Below are 19,375 nucleotides of genomic sequence, written 5' to 3'. Positions count from 1 at the left end.
TTCCCCAATCTCTCCTGTACACTGGCCAAGTCCACACCAATTCTGTCAAAACCTTCAACCATATAGTGGTTGTTATTAATACCCCTGTCCAGTCTAGGATCCTATTCTCCCTCTGCCAATCACATTTACTTGACTGATAAGTTAAGGGGAAAGAAAATTTCTTAACAGCACACAGAGGGGAGAAAGTATTAGCAAGTACATTTATAAAGTGTAACAGTGATACACATAAGGTGGATAAAACTGCAGATCGGGAAAAGCCTTGCAAAAGCCAGATCTCTGGGTTGGTCTACTTGCTAAACAAAGCTCTCCAGGATAGCAACCAGAATATTACTCTGTGTGTGTGTGTGTGTGTGTGTGTGTGTGTGTGTGTGTGTGTGTGTGTGTGTCAGAAAGACAGAGGAAGAGAGAGAGAGTGGGGGAGGGAGATATTGAGAATTCATAACAGGGATCATAAGTTCAAATGTCTAGAGAAGCCAAGGAAATAATGTAAATTTATAAAACAAGTACATATTCGCACTGTGAGTAGTGGGATCTTTATTAACCAAGAGGCTTAAGACTTCTCAGGGGTTGCCTACTGAATGTTTGAATGTTTCCGTGGGGGAATATAGGTCTACTACTTCCATGTCTTTCCATATTTAAGATAATTTATGTGTATATTTTATATATTTTGTGTGTATAAATATATATATATATATATACAAAATCATCCAAACACTGCCATGTCCAAACAAAACCTGTCTGAAGACCATATTGAGATCTTAAAGCTTTTAAACACATTAACTTATTTAATCCCTGGAATGTACGGAGAAATAATTATGTTCTTAATTTAAAAGTACATATGAAATATACCATGATACATAGGAAGTAATTTTCTCAATACCGCACAGCCAGGAAATGGCAGAGCTGAAACCAGAGGACCTGTTCCTGACCAAGTCCCTAGTTTTTCCATTCATTTGATCTCCTCCCTGGCAGGACTGAGCTACCACAGTAAAGAGTTTAGAGGACATGTAACCCTGATGGGGTTTATTTACTCCTTCCTCTGTGGGTTAGCTTCTAAATTCCTAAATTCTCAGCCTGGAGTTACACTATATCTTATTCTTTAGGAGTGATCCTGGACGCTGATGTACTAAATAAGGATCGCACAGTCCTAGTGACTCCTAAAGTTTCCTTGCTGACCCTTTCTCATTAGGAGATCATTGGAGCCCTTTGGTCTGGCTCCATTCACAATGCCATAAAGTGAGAGGTGAGACTAGGGAGGCTCAGGTATTACAGTTATTTGGGTGTCTGGTTGGCCACAGTGGTGCAGATTCTGTGCTGTCGTTATTCATGAACAGTAATATGGGGCTCCCCTCAATTCAGAAGGCAGCATCCAAGGGAAGAATCCACATCTCATGAACCTCCTTATGTATCTGCAATGTTAACTTCTTACTATGAGGCATGCAGAGGACAGAGTGCTGTGTTAAGCCTCGATGATGACTGCTCTGATGCACCCTGGAATTTTCACCCCAGAAAAACCTGAGGGGCCTGGCTTCAGGATGCTACCTCTTTTTCTTTAGACTATTTTTTTAGTTCGAATTGATATATGAATAGATCTACCAAGCACATACCATCGACAGAGTACTTTGTTGTTAGGAGAGTTAGAGTTGAATAATTCGTAACCCTTGTCCTGTGGAAATTTACAACATAGTTAGTGAGAGAGATATATGCATCATGGTGGAAATACATATGGGCCTGCAACCATTGAGCACCAAAGTTTCAGCCCCTTATCTTTACTATAAACACTGTCAAGTGCCATGGCCCTTCTATAACTTCCTCTCCAAGTTGACTTCCACCAAAATTTGCTTCACCAAATGACATAGTCTCTATGTTTCCCTTTCACATCACCCGAGAAAAGTGTTTCTTAAACACGAACCTACATGCCAGTCACCTGAGATCTTGCTAAAATGCAGATTTCAGCTCAACAGGCTTGCAGCAGGACATGAGATTCTGCAGCAATTTTAACAACTTTCTAAGTAATGCTGTTGCTGCCGGTCAGCAGACCACACTTTGAATAGCAAAGAACATACTTAGACAAACTCAGACACCTTATAAAGAGTTTAATGTAAATCACAATGAAAATAAAATAAGAGGAGGTAAATATCAAGATGTTAAATAGTACCAGAATTTTGTAGGGCTCTCCCAGCCACAGTTCAGGGCTACTTTTCCTAACTTCTCATTAGAAGATTTGCAAGAGTTTTGCTCTCCCTTCTCATGTCTGAGAATTGATGTTATCAATCACCCAAAGAACAACAAAATGATTCGTAACATGTTGATGAAATATAAGCCTCTTCTTTATCAAAAGTAGAAAAGCTGTGGTATATTAGATGCTCTTTAGGGATTAGTTGATTGAACAATTAATTAATTAATGCTAACTTAAAAACTTTGAAGTAAATAGAACTGTTTCCTATTTGGATGAAACACTGTTCTCCTAAGAAAATGTATTGTGAAAAAAATAGAATTTCCACTTTTGCCCCATCATTTAGGCTTCAGAGCCAGTTTTTCCAGGACCTTTACTCTAATCTGCCGAGTTTTTATACAATACACAATGGGATTCACCAAGGGTGGTACCAGCAAGAATGCATCTGCTATCAGAATCATAGCTAAAGGGGATTTATGCTTAGCAAAGCGAAGCATGGTAGCCAAGACATAGAAGACAAGTACAGCACAGATATGAGACACACAGGTGTTAAGAGCTTTGAGCCGCTCCCCATGGGATGCAATACCCAACACAGTCTTCAGGATGAACACATAAGAAATAGCAATAAAAACACTGTCTGACATCATGTAGAGTGCAACGAACAAACCATAATAAAAGTTAACCCTATTGTCATAGCAGGCCAGTTTCATTACATCCTGGTGAAGGCAGTAGGAGTGGGATAAAAGGCATTTATTATAGTATCTGAGTCTCTTTAAAGTAAAAGGAAGCGGTAGCACTAGGAGAACGCTTTCAATGGCAAATGCCAGTCCAATTTGCAAAACCCTGAAGCTGGTGAGAATAGAGCTGTATCTTAGGGGGTGGCGAATGGCTACTAAGCAATCAAAGGACATGATTAGGAGGACTGAAGACTCCATGTCTGTGAATCCATGGATGAAGAATTCCTGGGCAATGCATGCATCAGCAGAAATCCCCATGTTGTTGAACAAGAAGATTCTCAGCATCGTGGGTGGGGAGGAGAAAGACAGGCCCAGGTAGGACAGGGCCAGCATGGAGAGGAAACAGTACATGGGCTCTTGCAGGGAATGCTCTGTTCTGATAACAAATAGGATGGTGCAGTTGCCCAGGATGGCCATGAGGTACATAAGGCAGATGGGGATGGATATCCAAATGTGTGCATGCTCAAGTCCTGGTATCCCAATCAACAGGAATGGGGAGACTTCAACTTCTGAGGTATTGAGCAGAAACACCACAGATAGGTCACTAGCTTATCTGCTCCTGGGTCTAAAGTAAGATGCACAATAGACAAAAATTTTAATTGTATTTGCTGAACATATTTAAGTTCAGTTGTTGGTTAAATTAAATATAGCTCAATCTTAGGTGTCAAGAAATAGCATAATACATATTTTCCTATGTAAAGAAAACAATCGAAAATATTTAAACAGGTTCATCACAGGATTCGTTTAAAACCTTTGTGTTACTTTTCTATCTTTATTCCTTGATATATTTCTGAATAATTTTCTAGCTAGAAAGAAGGTGCTTTGATACCTGCTTTTTTTGAAACCCTTGCTTTTTGAGATTTTTGCTTCAATTAAACTAAGTGGAATGTGTTACAATCTACTATCATGCGTGTGGTCAATGGTCATGTACTCACACAAACCACAGATGCATGCTATAGTCACAGCACTTAAGGGAGGCCTGAATCTTATGTTATTGATCTTGGTACATGTCTGTGAAAATATATAGAATTGATCTACCACAGAGGGTGGCAAACTGTAATGCAGAGTCAAACTCAGCCCATGGCCTGTTTTGTACAATATGCGGGGATTTTCTATTTTTAAAGGATATTATTAAAATAAAAAAACAAGAGAGTAACAAGCATATGCGGTAGGGATGATATGTGCCTGAAAATTATACACATTGTAAAATGATTCACTTTTTGGATATTCACAGAAAAAGATAGGCTCAAAACCTCAGCGAGATCTTCAAGTCTGGTAGCAAACACCATTTGCCAGATCTTGACAGTAGCCTGAGGCAGGGCAGTGTGAGTAAGCACAGCACCCCAGTAAGCAGAGGAGGAAGGGCTCCTCTGACCCAGCTCTGATGACTTAGATGGCGAGTGGCAGCAAGAGACCACCTTAAGTGGTGCAGAGAGGATGCCATCTGTGATCATTTGTCCTTTCATGGAAAGTCTCTGAGCAGGTCTTGGCAAGGGTAGATAAAGAGGAGGTTGCATTCAGCTAGAAGAAACTAGAAAGTGGTGGGTAGAAATAGAAAGTAGTGAAGGAAAGGGGAAATAGCAGCTATTCTGTATGCTGCAAAATTTTTTAAGGACCTTTGCCTCATGTTGACCTGAGTTAGGAGCCATGAGGCAGGCTTAGTGTTATATGTGACCAATGCATCCTTGTTATGCATCCTATAACACAGATGCCATTTGTATGTGTTTAAAGTACTCACCACCTTACAGTGCAATTACTACTGGCCCTGCTTAGAATGGTCGCAGCTCTTGTCTTTGTCTGTTCACGGATGTTTTTTTCCTATTGCACTTGGCTTCTCTGTGTCTACCCTTCAGATTGGTGACCAGTGCAGGTGTCTGTCTCTGGAATTTGGGTTTGATCCTGCTCATACTCCTGGAGTCAGCTTTACTGACACTTTGGCTAACTTTCCTTTCAAGGGCTGTAGAATAAAAAGCTCCAGTGGTGTGGCTAACAGCCTGTCCTTGTCAGAGGAGCAGAATTCTGACAGAGACAAAAGCAATAACAACATCCCTCTCCCTTCAATGAATCCCCTCAAAATGGGCCATTCTCAAGGTTTCATGCCTGAGGCCTTTCTTGATAAGCTTCCAACGTAACTCAGGTAACTCAATAAATGAGTTACTATTGGCAACATTGTTGTATTCAACTGTATTCATCATGTAAATACAAGTAAGTACCCCATGCTACACGTGGACACTAGTCTTTTCAGCCATAAACCTTGTCCAAAATGTAGCTTGATCTCTTAGGTTGAACAACCCATGAAACATTTTTACCTCCATTCCTCTGAAAGACATAGGGTTGATCTCTATAAACTACAGTGTTTCCATTGGAAAAGATAAAACTATCCTAAGGAAATTCAACTTCATTCACCAGAATACCTACCAGGCTTCTAGCTACCTTATTCCAGACCAAGAATGGAAAGCCTTCAGATCCTACAGCTTCTGCAGCTTCTCTGTTCCAGCACTCTGTTGGGAATCTGCACCTTTGTTTATATCCTCATACTCTTGTTTAGCAGAGGAACATCCTCTTGAGAATTAATAGACACCTAGTCCCCTGGGAACAATGACTTTTGTTTTGATTTTGCTTTGATGTGTCTCATCAATGTCTGTCAATAATGAGCTCTCCTAAGTGAGCAGGCTCTGAATCACAACAATAAATAAATAATAACAACATTATTGTTAATATCACCATTTTTAACATAAAAGGGTGTAAACTTAGTAATAATAAATATTCCCTGCAAAAGGATTTTTCTCTCAGCAGCCTTCCTGAGACCATTTCTGTATACTTTATGTGTTCATAGCACTTTCTCCATTGCCCTGGAGCTATCCCCACATTTTTCTAAAAGACTTGGCCCGTGGACACCTTTTTCAGGATCATTTTTCTCCTCTATTTGGAGTTTTAGAAAAAAAGGAAATAAGATGGTAAACATATCATTTTAATTGACTTACAGGATTAAATAACAGAACTTGTACCAAAAGCAATAACAAAAATGAACAAGGATAGATTTTCAGTACAGCAGGAGAAATGGCTCATACCTCATTCTGAGGTGACTGCATTTTCTGTGAACCTACAAGCTCTCTAGGATAGAACATCAAGGTTTGAGTTGACCCTGTGAATTCGCTGCTTCTAGTGCATGACTGCAAATCTTTTAGCCTCATTTTCCAATCACTGTTACAGCAATCAGACCCATTTAGTCATTGGCTGGTTTTTCACAGGAAGAATCTGAAAACATCTCAACCTAGGCGCGTGCCATGCACCTCTTGTTTCTTGCCCCAAGACTGACACTGAATGATGAAATATCTACATGTACTCACTTGGTATCCATGCATGTACAACCCAGAAATAGGGGGGAATTAAGGATTCATGAGGTAGACTTTGAGCAATGGGAAAAAGGATCCAATGGATAAACTGTTTCTGTCTTTTTATTTTCCTGGGTCAAGTATCCTGAGACATATTTGATAAGGCTTCAGAGGTGGCCCTGTAGGATTAGGCAATAGTCACCCACAATGGCATCTGGATTATTATTGATGTGCCATTTCTCACCTCCAAATTCCTTTTTACCTGCTCTGTGATGAAGATGTTGGGCCTTATAATGTTTTGCTAGCTGGTACAATGTTAAGATTTGTCAGTAGAGGGTAGTGGAGGCACACTGAAAGGAGAAGAAGAGGTTTTTCTCTTCCTGGTTTTATTGTGGTTTGCCAACCAGACTCCTACAAATCATGATTTTTCTTTATTGCTTGGCTCTGTGTGGTTCCTCCAGGGCTCAGTTCCAGCAGTGCATAGCTTTCTTCAGCATTTCACCACCGGGCTTGTTCTCCATCTTTCCACTGAAACAACAGTGGCATAACCTGGAACCATAGGCATAATAGGCCAGCACTGCAGCTGAGATAGCTTCTTCTTTGTCTTCTCCTTAGCCCTGAATATCTGTGTGCACATCAGGGGCCCCATGGGACTAGTCTTCTAGCAAGGTAGTCACTCAGCTTATCCAGAGAAGGCGGGCTGGAGCCACGCCAGGCACAGCCACACATGGAAATGCATTATACTCCTAGAGAGAACAGTCTTTCCAGCTTCCAGGTACAGCAGTGCCCAGCAATCAGCAGTTTCCCTTGCACTTAGAGAGTTCTGGGGCTTGGCACCTTCTTACGGAAGGCCTTTCCTGCAACTATCAGAGGGTGGATTTATGGAAAACCTCACTGATAAGGCCCTTTTGTGACTTCACCAGCCTAGTGCAAGGAAAGGAATCCTCCTTGGGTGCTTTTTCCCAGCCTTTGGGGTAATGGTTGCCCCCAATAGCTGTTTCTACTGAATTCTTTATAATTCTCTTCAGCAAGCTAATTTCCCCACTATTTTAGCTCCTTGTTAATAATTCTCTACATTAAATTTTTCCTGTTAAAATTATTGTATGATTTCTGTCTTTTGATTGAACCCTGATTAATGCAGCATCAAACTCAATGAGGTGTTTTCTATCATCTTATTCTTCCTCCTTCTTTAACTTCAGTTGTTCCTCATCCATAGTCCCTGGAAGCACATTATTATTAACATGGTCAACTGGTAACAAAATCTGATTGGTAGCAGTCAGAGGGCTGACACTAATCCTTGAAATTTAATGGCATCACAATTACTAACACACTTATTTGTGATTGACTGGATGAAGTTCAGGTGGAAGGTAAGGTATTAGGTTATATGGTAACTATGGATCTTGAATCTAGTCTTCCAATTTTACCTAAAACATCTAAAGATTATGGAATGGGCTGATTTTATTATCTGCCTCAGAAATCTTGAAATAAGAGCTAATCAGATTGGGACATCCAACTCACAATGCAGGGTATGCCATGAAAATCAAAGGTTCTCTGTAGGAACACTGACAGAAACCTTTATCTCATTCAGACATAGATTATACAGCTCTAAAAATCAGGCAAAGGATTTAACCAAAAGGGTGGCAGAGCTACAAGGCAGACTGCTCAGTTTTGACAGATCTTCTGTGATAAAGTCAAAAACTTTGAAAAAGACTAGAAATACAGTAATGGGAAAATGATGAGATCCTCATTCCTGGAATGTTGACATTTGAGTGAATAAGTCTTCAAATCTTGAAACTTTTGAATATTTTATGCCAGAAGAAACAGATCCCTTCTTACTTTTCAAAGATAATTCATTTATTACTGTCTGGAGACCTTACACAAACGAAACCTGAGTGTGATGCCTCACAACTGATACCTTTCCTCCACAAGAACTGCCCTATCATTTCTCATTGCACCCAAAATAATAACCAATCAGGTCTCAGCAAAGCCTGAAAAGAGAATTTTTATTAACATTTTTGGAGAAAATAGCTTATTTACTGAAGGCATTGCAGAACCTACTTAATTGGACTAACTGGAATCAAATGAGTAGAGTGGTTCTTGAAGGTGTTAGATCCAGGCAGCAGTTGAAATATGTGGTAGTATGAATATTAATTAACAGAGAAAAGTTTATTGACATGCAGGCATTGATCCATGATTAGAGGTGCAATATTATATCAAGGATAACCAGAAACTGTGCTAATGCACTACTTCTTTTCAAACTTATCTAGCCCAGAAGAAATATTTGTTAGCAAACTACTTGCTGATATATCACTAATTCCCATACCCTTTAGTCTGAGCCTGTCACTCTGAACCCTGCTTCCCAATATTTCTTCCCCTGATTTGCAGTCCTTTGCCTCTGAGCACTTGCCTCTCCACTACCCATTCCTCCCTTTCTGCTCTCTCCTGCCCTCCAGTTTAGACCTCAACAGTCTTTGCCTTCTTAGTCTGCTCTTTCTCATGCTCTCACACCTTACCTGGCTCCTAACAGAGGAAGACGTGCCCTTTCTATTCACTCTCCAGCCAAGTGTATTTGTAGATGGCTCTTGGACCTGGCCTTCTCTAAGAAGCCCTGCATATAACCCAACCCTGTTGCCAAGAGACCCTTGGGACTTGACCCAAGGTGTAATGACTAGAAATTCCCAGGAGATTCCTCACACTAGACTGAAGCAGATCCAAATAATATGTTTACAGCTTCCTTTTAATTATTGTATTATCTTTATAATATTTTAAATGAATATAAATGTTCTTTTTTTCCATTTTTTCCCCAAAATATGAAAAAGTTTTGTAGATTTTTGTTTGTTTGTTTTTTTAAGATGCGGTCACACTCTGTTGCCCAGACTGGAGTGCAATGGCAGAATCATGGCTCACTGCAGCCTTGACCTCCCGGGCTCAAGCAATCCTTCCACCTCAGCATCCCTAGCAACTTGGACTACAGGTGCATACCACCACACCTACCTTTATGTATTTATTTATTTTGCAGAGAAGGGGTCCCATTACATTGTCCAGGCTGGTCTCAAACTTCTAGGCTCAAGATATCCTCCAGCCTTGGCCTCCCAAAGTGCTGGGATTACAGGCATAAATCACCATGCCCAACCTCCATTAACTTTAGATTCTACGTCCTGCTATGCAGAGTGCAAGGAACAAATGCCCTTACACTTTCCTTCTTCTCTTCCCTCTCCTTTCCCAAATTTAGTCCCCTGTAGTATAATACTTTCCTAGGCCATATATAAAAATTTACATACAATCTTATAGCTATGATTTTATATTTGTTTAGGTTATTCGAACTTCAAAAGCAACAAAAAATTATTAAAATATAATTAAATAATTATTCAACATGGAATACAGCATATATGCTATGATTAGAAAAATAATGACACATCATCCTATGTCACTAAACATGCCACTATAAAAGAAGGCTCCCCTGTAGTCCCAGCTACGCGGGAGGCTGAGGCAGGAGAATGGCGTGAACCCCGGGGGGCGGAGCCTGCAGTGAGCCGAGATCCTGCCACTGCACTCCAGCCTGGGCGACAGCGAGACTCCGTCTCAAAAAAAAAAAAAAAAAAAGCACCCCACTTTGGAAGGCCAAGGCGGGTGGATCACAATGGCAGGAGATCGAGACCATCCTGGCTAGCATGGTGAAACCACGTCTCTACTAAAAATAAAATAAAATAAAATAAAAAATTAGCCGGGCGTGGTGGCGGGCGCCTGTAGTCCCAGCTACTCAGGAGGCTGACACAGGAGAATGGAGCGAACCCTGGAGGCGGAGCTTGTAGTGAACCACGATCACGCCACTGAGCTCCAGCCTGGGCAATAGAGACAGACTCCGTCTCAAAAAAAAAAAAAAAAAAGGCACCCATTCATCAAAAGAAAATCAATTACTTCCTTTCATACTAATTCAGTTGCCCATAATTATGTCAATTTTCTGTTTATTTTGGACCATAGTTTTCTGGAACAACTTTTATGTTGTCTCTGGAATTTAAATTATCTTTCATTTTGTCTGATAGCGGGATAAAGAAAAGCTTTTTTTTTTTTTTTATCTCACAAATGACTTAAAGAGAGGGACTGCAACAATAATAATAGAGGACTTCAACATCCTACTTTCAGCAATGAACAAATCACCCAGACAGAAAACCAGTAAAGAAACCTTGGATTTAAATTATGCTCTACACCAAATGGACCTGACGGACATTTCATCCAGCAGCTACAGAATACATATTCTTCTAGATTGCATATGAAACATTCTCCAGGATAGATCATCTGTTAGGCCACAGAACAAGTCTTAACTAATTTGAGAAGATCAAAATCGTATCAAGTATTATTTCTGAAAACAATAGTATAAAACCAGAAATCAGTATAGAGAAACCGTGGAAATACAAATACATGGAAATTAAACAACATCTTCCTGAACAAGAACAGGTTGATAAAAAATCAACAGAGAAATTAAACAATTTATTTAGACAAATGAAAATGGAAGTACAATATACAAATACCTATGGGACAGCAAAAGGGGTATGGGAGGGACGTTTATAGCAATAAATGCCTACATCAAAAAAAGTAGAAAGATCTCAAATTATATTTATTTGTTGATAAGGAAAATTAAATGCTTGTAAAATTGAGTGAACAGGTAAATATCCTCAAGACCTTGTTAAAATGAAAATTCTGACTCATTAGGACTGAAATGGATCCTGAATTCTAAATTTCTGACATCACTCCTGTCTGAGGCCATATTTTGTGCAACGTTCTAATATGTTCTGCATTTCTTGAGGCATGTCGGATTGTTGTATCCCTGGGATTATTTTACATAGTATCCATAAGTAGTTTTAATTCATACTTGGTTATCAATTGTCGAACTTTATTGTTTACCAATTTCATTTGCTGAAGCATATATTCCAGGATTTTTCATTCCAAAAAAAGTACATAAATGATAAATTTGCTGTGTTCCGTGTCTAAAATTTCTTTCTTTTTTTTTATGTTATACTTCATTGCTGTGCTGACTATATGAAAAATAAATAAATCTAAAGACCCCAAAATCACTAAGCCAAAAGAAAAAGTCAAGCTGGTAACTGTGTCAGGCAAACCTGCCTCCCATTTTATTCCTATAAAAGTTAGCTACTAAGTATAAAAAGCTACATACCTGCCTCTCAATTTGCCCACAAGGAAATTCTTTGTAGGCCTCAAGATCTTTACCCTAAAACAGTTATGCTGAATTTCACCCTGGCAATGAAAATTGATAGCTTATCTTCACAGGTGTGGAAAAAAGAACAGAACTGGAAGCCATCCCTTTGCTCGCCTGAGACAAATGCACATCTGATTGCTTCCTCTGCCCTACTGTTTATGTAAAAATGCAGAGTCACTGAGCCGGACTAAGGCATAAATGACTACTCCTCTACCCACCCCCTCACGTGTAAATTGTGTATTTAGTGAAAGGCTGATCAAAACAATGCAACTTTTGTCTCTTATCTTCCTATTACCTGGAAGCTCCTGCTTTGAGTTGCCCTGCCTTTCCAGACTGAAAAAATGTGTATCTTAAACTTATTGGTTGATGTCTCATGCCTTCCTAAAATGTATAAAAGCAAGCTGTACCCTGACTGTGTTGGGCACAAGTAGTCAGGACCTCCTGAAGCTGTGCCATGGGTGCGTTCTTAGCCTTGGCAAAATAAATTTTCTAAATTGATGAGACTTGCCTCAGATACTTTACTATGCTCTAATTTTCTCTAAACATTTTTAAGGGTTGGTTTATTAATACAGTGGATAAGATTACTGGCTCTCCTTGCTGGCTACAGAGCCAGTAGTTTTATCCACTGTATTGGATTAACCCTTTAAAATGCTCAGAAAAAAACTAACTAGAGCATAATAACCCTTGGAACACAACCTGGTTTGCAGAAACTGTTTGAAAATCTCACCAATTCACTGTTAAGTCTGTGTAGACTGAAACGATTTTTACTGGGCTCTTTTTGTAGGTCATCTTTCTCCCAATTATATTAAAGCATTAGATTCTGCTCTTTATCTACTCTTTGTCAAGCGCTTCATAATTCCACACTACTATTCTGTATTTACTTTTTTTCAGTTCTTCATTCTTTTTTGTTCTTGATGAGGAGTATTCTATTGCTTAAGTGTGGCAAATTTTGTTTAATCTTTGATTGACAGATACTTGGGTTGTTCCACATTTTAGGTGTTATGAAATACAGCTGCTATAAGCATCTTTAGACATTTTTGGTGGACATATAAACCATTTATTTGGAGTATGCAACTAAAAGTGAAATTGCTCGCTCAAAAGGTGGTCTAGTTTTACTAGAAATTGCAAAAGAGATTCAATTTATGAGTGCTCCAATTGCTCCTCATTTTTACCAATACTTAGTGTTGTCAGTGCACTTAATTTTAGCTGTTCTAATTAGTTTATATTGTTAAATTGTTACAGTTTAAACTTTCATTTACCTAATGAATAATAATGTTGAATAATAATAATAAACCTTTTCATATGCGCATTGACCATTTGTCTACCTCTTGCTGTACAGGGCCTGTTTAAACCATTTGCTTGTATTTTTCATGAGTTGGTTTTCCTTTTTATTGATTATGGGGCTCTCTTTGTCAGATATATGCATTGTGAATGTTTTCTCTGTGACTTGACTTTTCACTTTTGTATTGGTCTCTTTTGAAGTAGATTTTTTTTTATTTTAATGAAGATCAATTGTTGATCTTCTTTTGTATTGTGGCTAATGACTTTTGTGTCCTGTATAAGAAATCTGCTTTCCCCAAGTTCATAAAAATATTACTGTACTTTTTAAAGAAGCTCTATAGCTTTAGCTTTCAAATTTAGGTTTATTTTACACCTCAAATAAAGATATTTTACTTTGAGGTAGAAGGTGAGTTTCACTTTGTTTTTCCATACAGATTTCTAATTGTTCTAGCACCATAAAAACATTGTTCTGTCACTGAATAGAATTGATTCATCTATTGAAAATTAATTACTGGCAGTGTGTGGTGGCTCCTGCCTGTAATCCTAGCACTTTGGGAAGCCAAGGCGGTGAATAGCTTGAGCCCAGGAGTTTGAGAGCAGCCCAGCTGGGCAACATAGCAAGACCCCATCTCTAAAAATAAATAAATAAATAAAAAGGAAAATCAATTACTGATACATTTAAAGCTATTTCCGGTTTCTTTATCAATTTTTCAATAACGTATTGATCTATTTTTACATAAATACAAGGCCACCCTTAGGGTAAGTGTCTAGATAAACAATTTCATTAAAACTGTTTACAAGTCCACTGGTGCATACAACATATAACTATTTATAAGTGATGACATAAAATAATAGATTAACATGGTGGCAGGCACCTGTAATCCCAGCTACTTAGGAGGCTGAGGCAGGAAAATCTCTTGAACCCAGTTAGTGAAGTTTGCAGTGAGCTGAGATTGCACCACTGCACTCTAGCCTGGACAACAGAGTGACACTCTATCTCAAAAAGAACAATGGATTAAAATGTACTTATTGGTATATTCATTTTCCAAGACTCCCATATATATATATACACACACACACTCATACATACATATAAATATATACATATAATATCTGTGGAAAAAAAAAAGAAAATCTCAGGATGCCAAATTTACTATGCCAAAAGGAAAAAGTTAAGCCCAGAAGCTAAATTACACACACACACATCTGCCTTTCCTTTTGTTTCTAAACATAGTTACAGAAAGAAGGCTATATGTCTCCACAGAAGGCCTCCCTCACCCTGACAGTGTAAATTAACAGGCTGTCTTCACAGGTTCATTTTAGGAGGAAACTAGAAATCATCCCCCCCATCCACCCTGAAACAAATACTTATTTGACTGCTTCCTCTACTCTATGCTTATCTTATGTCAAGTGCGATTTAATGAGTGTGAAATAAATACATAGATTGTTCCCTCTATCCAACCCTTTTCACCTGCAACATACTGGATTCCGTAGCCTAATCAAAGCCTCACAAGAATGTGATCATATCCTACCTCTTTTTTTCTCTCCCCTTTCCCCTTCTGCCCACTTTTCCCCTTTAATCACTGAAGCCCTCAAAATCCTCTTCAGAAAAAGTACAGGCCACGCATTCTACTGTGGCTGTGTCTGCCTTCCCTAGGCATGTCTCCTCAACCTTGGCAACGTAAACCTCTAAATGGATTGAGACTTGCCTCAGTCATTTTCTTCAGTTTCACATATCTATCTCTTTATATAATACAAATACATTATATATGTCTATGTAATATTTATGTTACATATCATATACTACATATACACATCATATACTACACGTATACATATACATATATATACACACACCAACATATTTCTAAATAGATATGCTGAATTGTCTCAGAATTCTCATGTCAATATCCCCAACAACCTTTTTTTCCAACAGAAGTTTCTTTCTAAACATCCTTTCTGCCCTGCCTTTGTAACCCTACAATTGCAGATTGGCGTGACTAGAAGTTTATCATAACCAACCTTTATTGGGCTCTCAAAACTGCCCAGAAACCTTGGTACATTCCAGTGGAAACTGGGCTTCAACAAAGGCTGTGAGCCAGGTTTAGAGTCCTCAGTGTATCCTGGAGAGGTACCAGCTTTGGAAAGACTCAAATGATGACGGGCCTCTGGGAGGATCAATCAGAAAAATTATGAAATTTCTACTATATGCTCCTTTCACCTTGAAATCCCCTACTAAACTTAAAAAGTAGTGTGGATAGTCTGACAGATGCTTTCCACAAGAGCCTGGGTCATGCCTGCTTAGAGTCAAGTGGCATTTGGGACTGTGGAAGAGTCAGAAATGAAACACCACAGGTCCTATCCTGGATGTCATATTCTGTTGAAAGAGAAAAGTGTCCCTAAAAATGCAAGAAGAAAAAGAAGGCAAAGGGACCTGAATTTTGTTCTGCTTCCAATATACTAAGAACATCACATACCGAAGTTAAAGGAAAGAAACGACAAAAAGAAAGAAAAATGATTTGCAAAGAATGAAATCATGTATTTTGCAGCAACATGGATGGAACTAGAGGCCGTTATCCTAAGCAAATTAACTTAAAGCAGGAACAGAAAACCAAATACCACATGTTTTCATTTACAAGTGAAAGCTAAACATTATGTACACATGGACAGAAAGAAGGGAACAACAGACACTGGGGCCTACTTGAGCATGGAGGTTGGATTGAGGGTGAGGATAAAAAACTACCTATTGAGTACTGTACTTATCAACTAGGTGATAAAATAACCTGTACACCAAACCCCTGTGACCTGCAATTTACCCTGTAACAAACTGGCGTAGGTACTCCCTGAATCTAAAATAAAAGTTGAAAGGAAACATTAAAAGAAAAAGAAAAATAATTTGAAGCCAGAAATTTCAATGTACAATGTCAGCCTGATCTCCAAAATAATACTTTGAATATTTCCTGTATACCTGGACTCTCTAAAAAAGAAAATGATACTTCTGATTTTGTAGGCTGATAGGTGAAAAATTATGACCTTTGTGACCTTGATCATTACCATCTATCATATACATATCGATGTAAACCTGATAACCTTGGTAATTTTATCCATTTAAATGTATGTTGCACTTTGTATTTTGCTCAAGTCTGACAGATTGCACTCTTTGCAAACAAATTGTTCTTTGCATTCTTATGTGTTTTCCTTTCTCAAATATTCCTCAATGTTTAGATTAAAAACATTAGATTTAAAAATCTGGATTCTGTATTCAAACAGAGGAAGCTCTGTGTAGGCCTTCACCGTTCAGATTGAGTGAAGAGGGCCTTCAGCCTAACAAAGTTTCAGAACTGACTATGGCATGGTATTCTTTGGAATTCCTTTCACCTATCTGGATAATCACTCACTCAGAGGTGAGGGATCCCAGAACCATAGCTACCTTAGTAAACACTGATACACTAATGGATGCTCAATATCCTTATTAACCCCACACTCCTTGTATATACATACTCATATGTACACACACTGTGTGCAACCTCACACTGCCAGGTATGTAGCTAGGCATGTGCCTTCACAAAGTGTGTGTATTCAGTAACCTTGAACTCATAGCATGATGGTAGCACACTGATGATACATACTTAAAGCAAATTATGATTCATACTTTGATATACACATATGCTTATTCACACAAATACTCACACTTATATGTAAATTCAGTGCCTTATACATGTGTTTATTAACATATCTCTCAGATACACACATCAACTTACATGACATATCAACACAGTTTCATATTGTACAAAATATCCCCTGAATTATAAATATACACACTCTGACTAAAAAAAAAATACATGCATACAGATAAAATCACATTCATGTAATCTCAACAACACACCTTTTTTGCACAAGCATTCAAATCCCCTGCCTTCCCACTTCTGTATACAGAAGAGAAAGGAAAGGGATGGGTTAATGCTTCCAGCTTTAGTCTCTAGTCTCAGAGGAAGCCAGTGTGCATATGAGGCACTGGAGCTCAGGGGAGTGAGAAAACTAATACTTAAAGGTCGGAAACGTCCAGACATAACCCTTTAAATATGCCTTGATCTGAGGTCTCTGCCAAAGGCTGAATTTCAGAACTCCTTCTGGCCATGCCATGCTTGGTTAAAGACAGAGTAGAGGTCAGGGTGAGTGATTATCTGTACCTCAGGCATCTCTGCCCATCACAGAAAGCATTAGGAGTTACAGAGCTCCCAGAAGCAGGAAGGCCAATGCAATGGCCTAACTCACTAGGAGCTTCAGGTCTACAGATCCAAGACAACTGATCTTCATTCTAAGAATGGGAGAAGACTCAGTGCTCCCACTGTGTCCTCCAGGGAGACCTGAGAAAGGTAGGAATACCGCCTCCACACACATTTCCATAAAAGAGGTGGCTCTGAACCCCACACTGCTCCAGCATTATTGCTCTATCTTATTTTCAGATACCTCAAAGTGAAAAAACAGCTTCCAGAAGCTATTCCTTAGCAAAATCTCTCAGTTGATTTTATCTTCTATTCCCTCACTGGCTTGAGCAACACAGCTGACTGATTAACTATTCTCAAATAATGGGTGAGATCATTGAAATCCAACAGAGCCAGTGGGTGTTATAGTTGGAATCAAACCCAGTCTGACAGGTGAAAATTGAGCTCCATTCAGTGTGATAATATAGTTCTTGTAACCATATTTATATAACAAAACCCTACATGGAGGTTTTACAAGTTAGATTTTATTTTGGGAAACAGAAAAATTAAATCTGACGTTTAATGTGTTATGTCCTTAGTTATAGTGTTTGAAAATGACATGATTTCATTTCAACTTTCAGTATGTACTATGTTCATAAGAATTCTAGCCTGTGGAGGGGAACAGACTTAAAAGCAGTGTTGGGGAGAAAGAAGTACTAGGGAAGAAGAGAAATTATATGGTTCTTTCTTTTCCTACCTTTTAGAGAATGCACATTCCATTTTTCAACACAGCAGCAAGCTGACAACCTGTGCTTCCTATGTTGAAAACTTCACATACTGGACAAAAATGGCTAAGTATTGGTTAATTCCATGTCCACTCCACATGCCTTGAAGCATTAAGTCTGCCTGTATTATATTCATAAGTCTGTGAGAAAAGAAAGATAACGGAACCACTGACAGTGACGGCACTAGATTCCATAGGTCAGCAGAGGAAAATGGAGAGAAGAAAGGGAGGCACCTGTCAACAGTCCCCATCTCTCAATTCAGTCTTGGATACCAGGGCAGCCCTGCTCCTCCATTGTCTACCAAAAAAAAAGAAAATCTGAGAGCAGAAAAGCAGAGCAAGCAGAATGGAATGAGGAATGCTGAGAGACATAACTTCATGGGGAAGCTCTGCCCTGTGAAAAGCCTACTGGGGAGTCTGAAGTATGAGTGAATGGGAAGACAGAAACTGGTTTGTAAAGGGGCTATAGAATATAGGTAGCTGAAACATGGCTGAGGAGAAACTCATCACTTCCTAAGGAGGGTGCAGAACAGGAGAGTTCTCCATTAAGGCTCATGGGCAGAATACATTAAAGATGTCCTCCGAGAGAAAGCAGCACACACCCAAAGATCCAAGGAGGCCAAGCTGGAGACTGTGCTGGAGGCTCCAGCCCAGCGAAGTAGCAGGGACCCTGGGTCCAAATTCAGATCTTCTTCTAATTCAGCATGCAGTTGTGCACACCCCCTTCATGTTTGCGTTTGTCATGATAGGACAGCAAACTCTGCTTTCCCCAACCTGGGCAGAGTCTGAACTGTTATCTAGCACAGGCAGCATGAGTACCACCAAGAGCACTGGCTGCAAAGTCATGCACCTGGATACTTACTTGCTGTGTGATCTTGGGCAGATCATGTAACTAGCCTGAACTCTGTTTTCTCATTGTTATAGGAGGATGCAAAGGTTTTGTGTGAGTTAGAAACAATAAAATTTGGGCTGGGCATAGTGGCATATGTCTTTAATTCCAGCACTTTGGGAGGCCAAGGCTGGCTGGTAACTTGAGCCCAAGAGTTTGAGACAAGCTTGGGTAATATAGTGAGACCCTGTCTGTATTAAAAATATAAAAAATTTGCTGGGTGTGGTGGCGCGTATCCGTAGTTCCAGCTACCCGGAAGGCTGAGGTGGGAGGATCAACTAAACCCAGAAGTTCAAGGCTAGAGTGAGCTGTGATCACACCATTGCACTCCAGCCTGGACAACAGAGTGAAAGCATGTCTCAAAAGAAAAAGAACAAGCAAATAAACAAATTTTTTATCTTTTTTTTAAAATTATACTTTAAGTTCTAGGGTACAAGTGCACAATGTGCAGGTTTGTTGCATGTGTATACATGTGCCATGTTGGTTTGCTGAACCCATCAACTCATCATTTACATTAGGTATTTCTCCTAATGCTATCCCTCCCCAAACACCCCAACCCTGGACAGGCCCCCAGCGTGTGATGTTCCCCACCCTGTATCCATGTGTTCTTGTTGTTCAACTCCCACCTATGAGTAAGAACATGCGATGTTTGGTTTTCTGTCCTTGTGATAGTTTGCTTAGAATGATGGTTTCCAGCTTCATCCATGTCCCTGCAAAGGACACGAATTCATCCTTTTTTATGCCTGCATAGTA

General features: G+C 39.3%; 1 protein-coding gene across 1 annotated transcript; it reads right to left on the bottom strand.

Moving 5' to 3' along the window:
• Positions 1-2,514: 2,514 nt before the first annotated feature.
• LOC100604361 (olfactory receptor 51A7-like) lies at positions 2,515-3,444 on the bottom strand. The gene has a single exon (XM_012502318.2). The coding sequence runs from the start codon at positions 3,337-3,339 to the stop codon at positions 2,515-2,517; it is 825 nt and encodes a 274-aa protein (XP_012357772.1). The 5' UTR covers positions 3,340-3,444.
• Between the last annotated feature and the right edge of the window lie 15,931 nt (positions 3,445-19,375).

Source organism: Nomascus leucogenys, chromosome 15 (genome assembly GCF_006542625.1).
Source record: "Nomascus leucogenys isolate Asia chromosome 15, Asia_NLE_v1, whole genome shotgun sequence".
Lineage (NCBI taxonomy): Eukaryota > Metazoa > Chordata > Mammalia > Primates > Hylobatidae > Nomascus > Nomascus leucogenys.
This window is presented reverse-complemented; position numbering and strand designations above follow the sequence as displayed.

Excerpts from the sequence above, each read along its gene's own strand:
- LOC100604361 (XM_012502318.2), bottom strand. The coding sequence starts at position 3,339 with ATGTACCTCATGGCCATCCTGGGCAACTGCACCATCCTATTTGTTATC.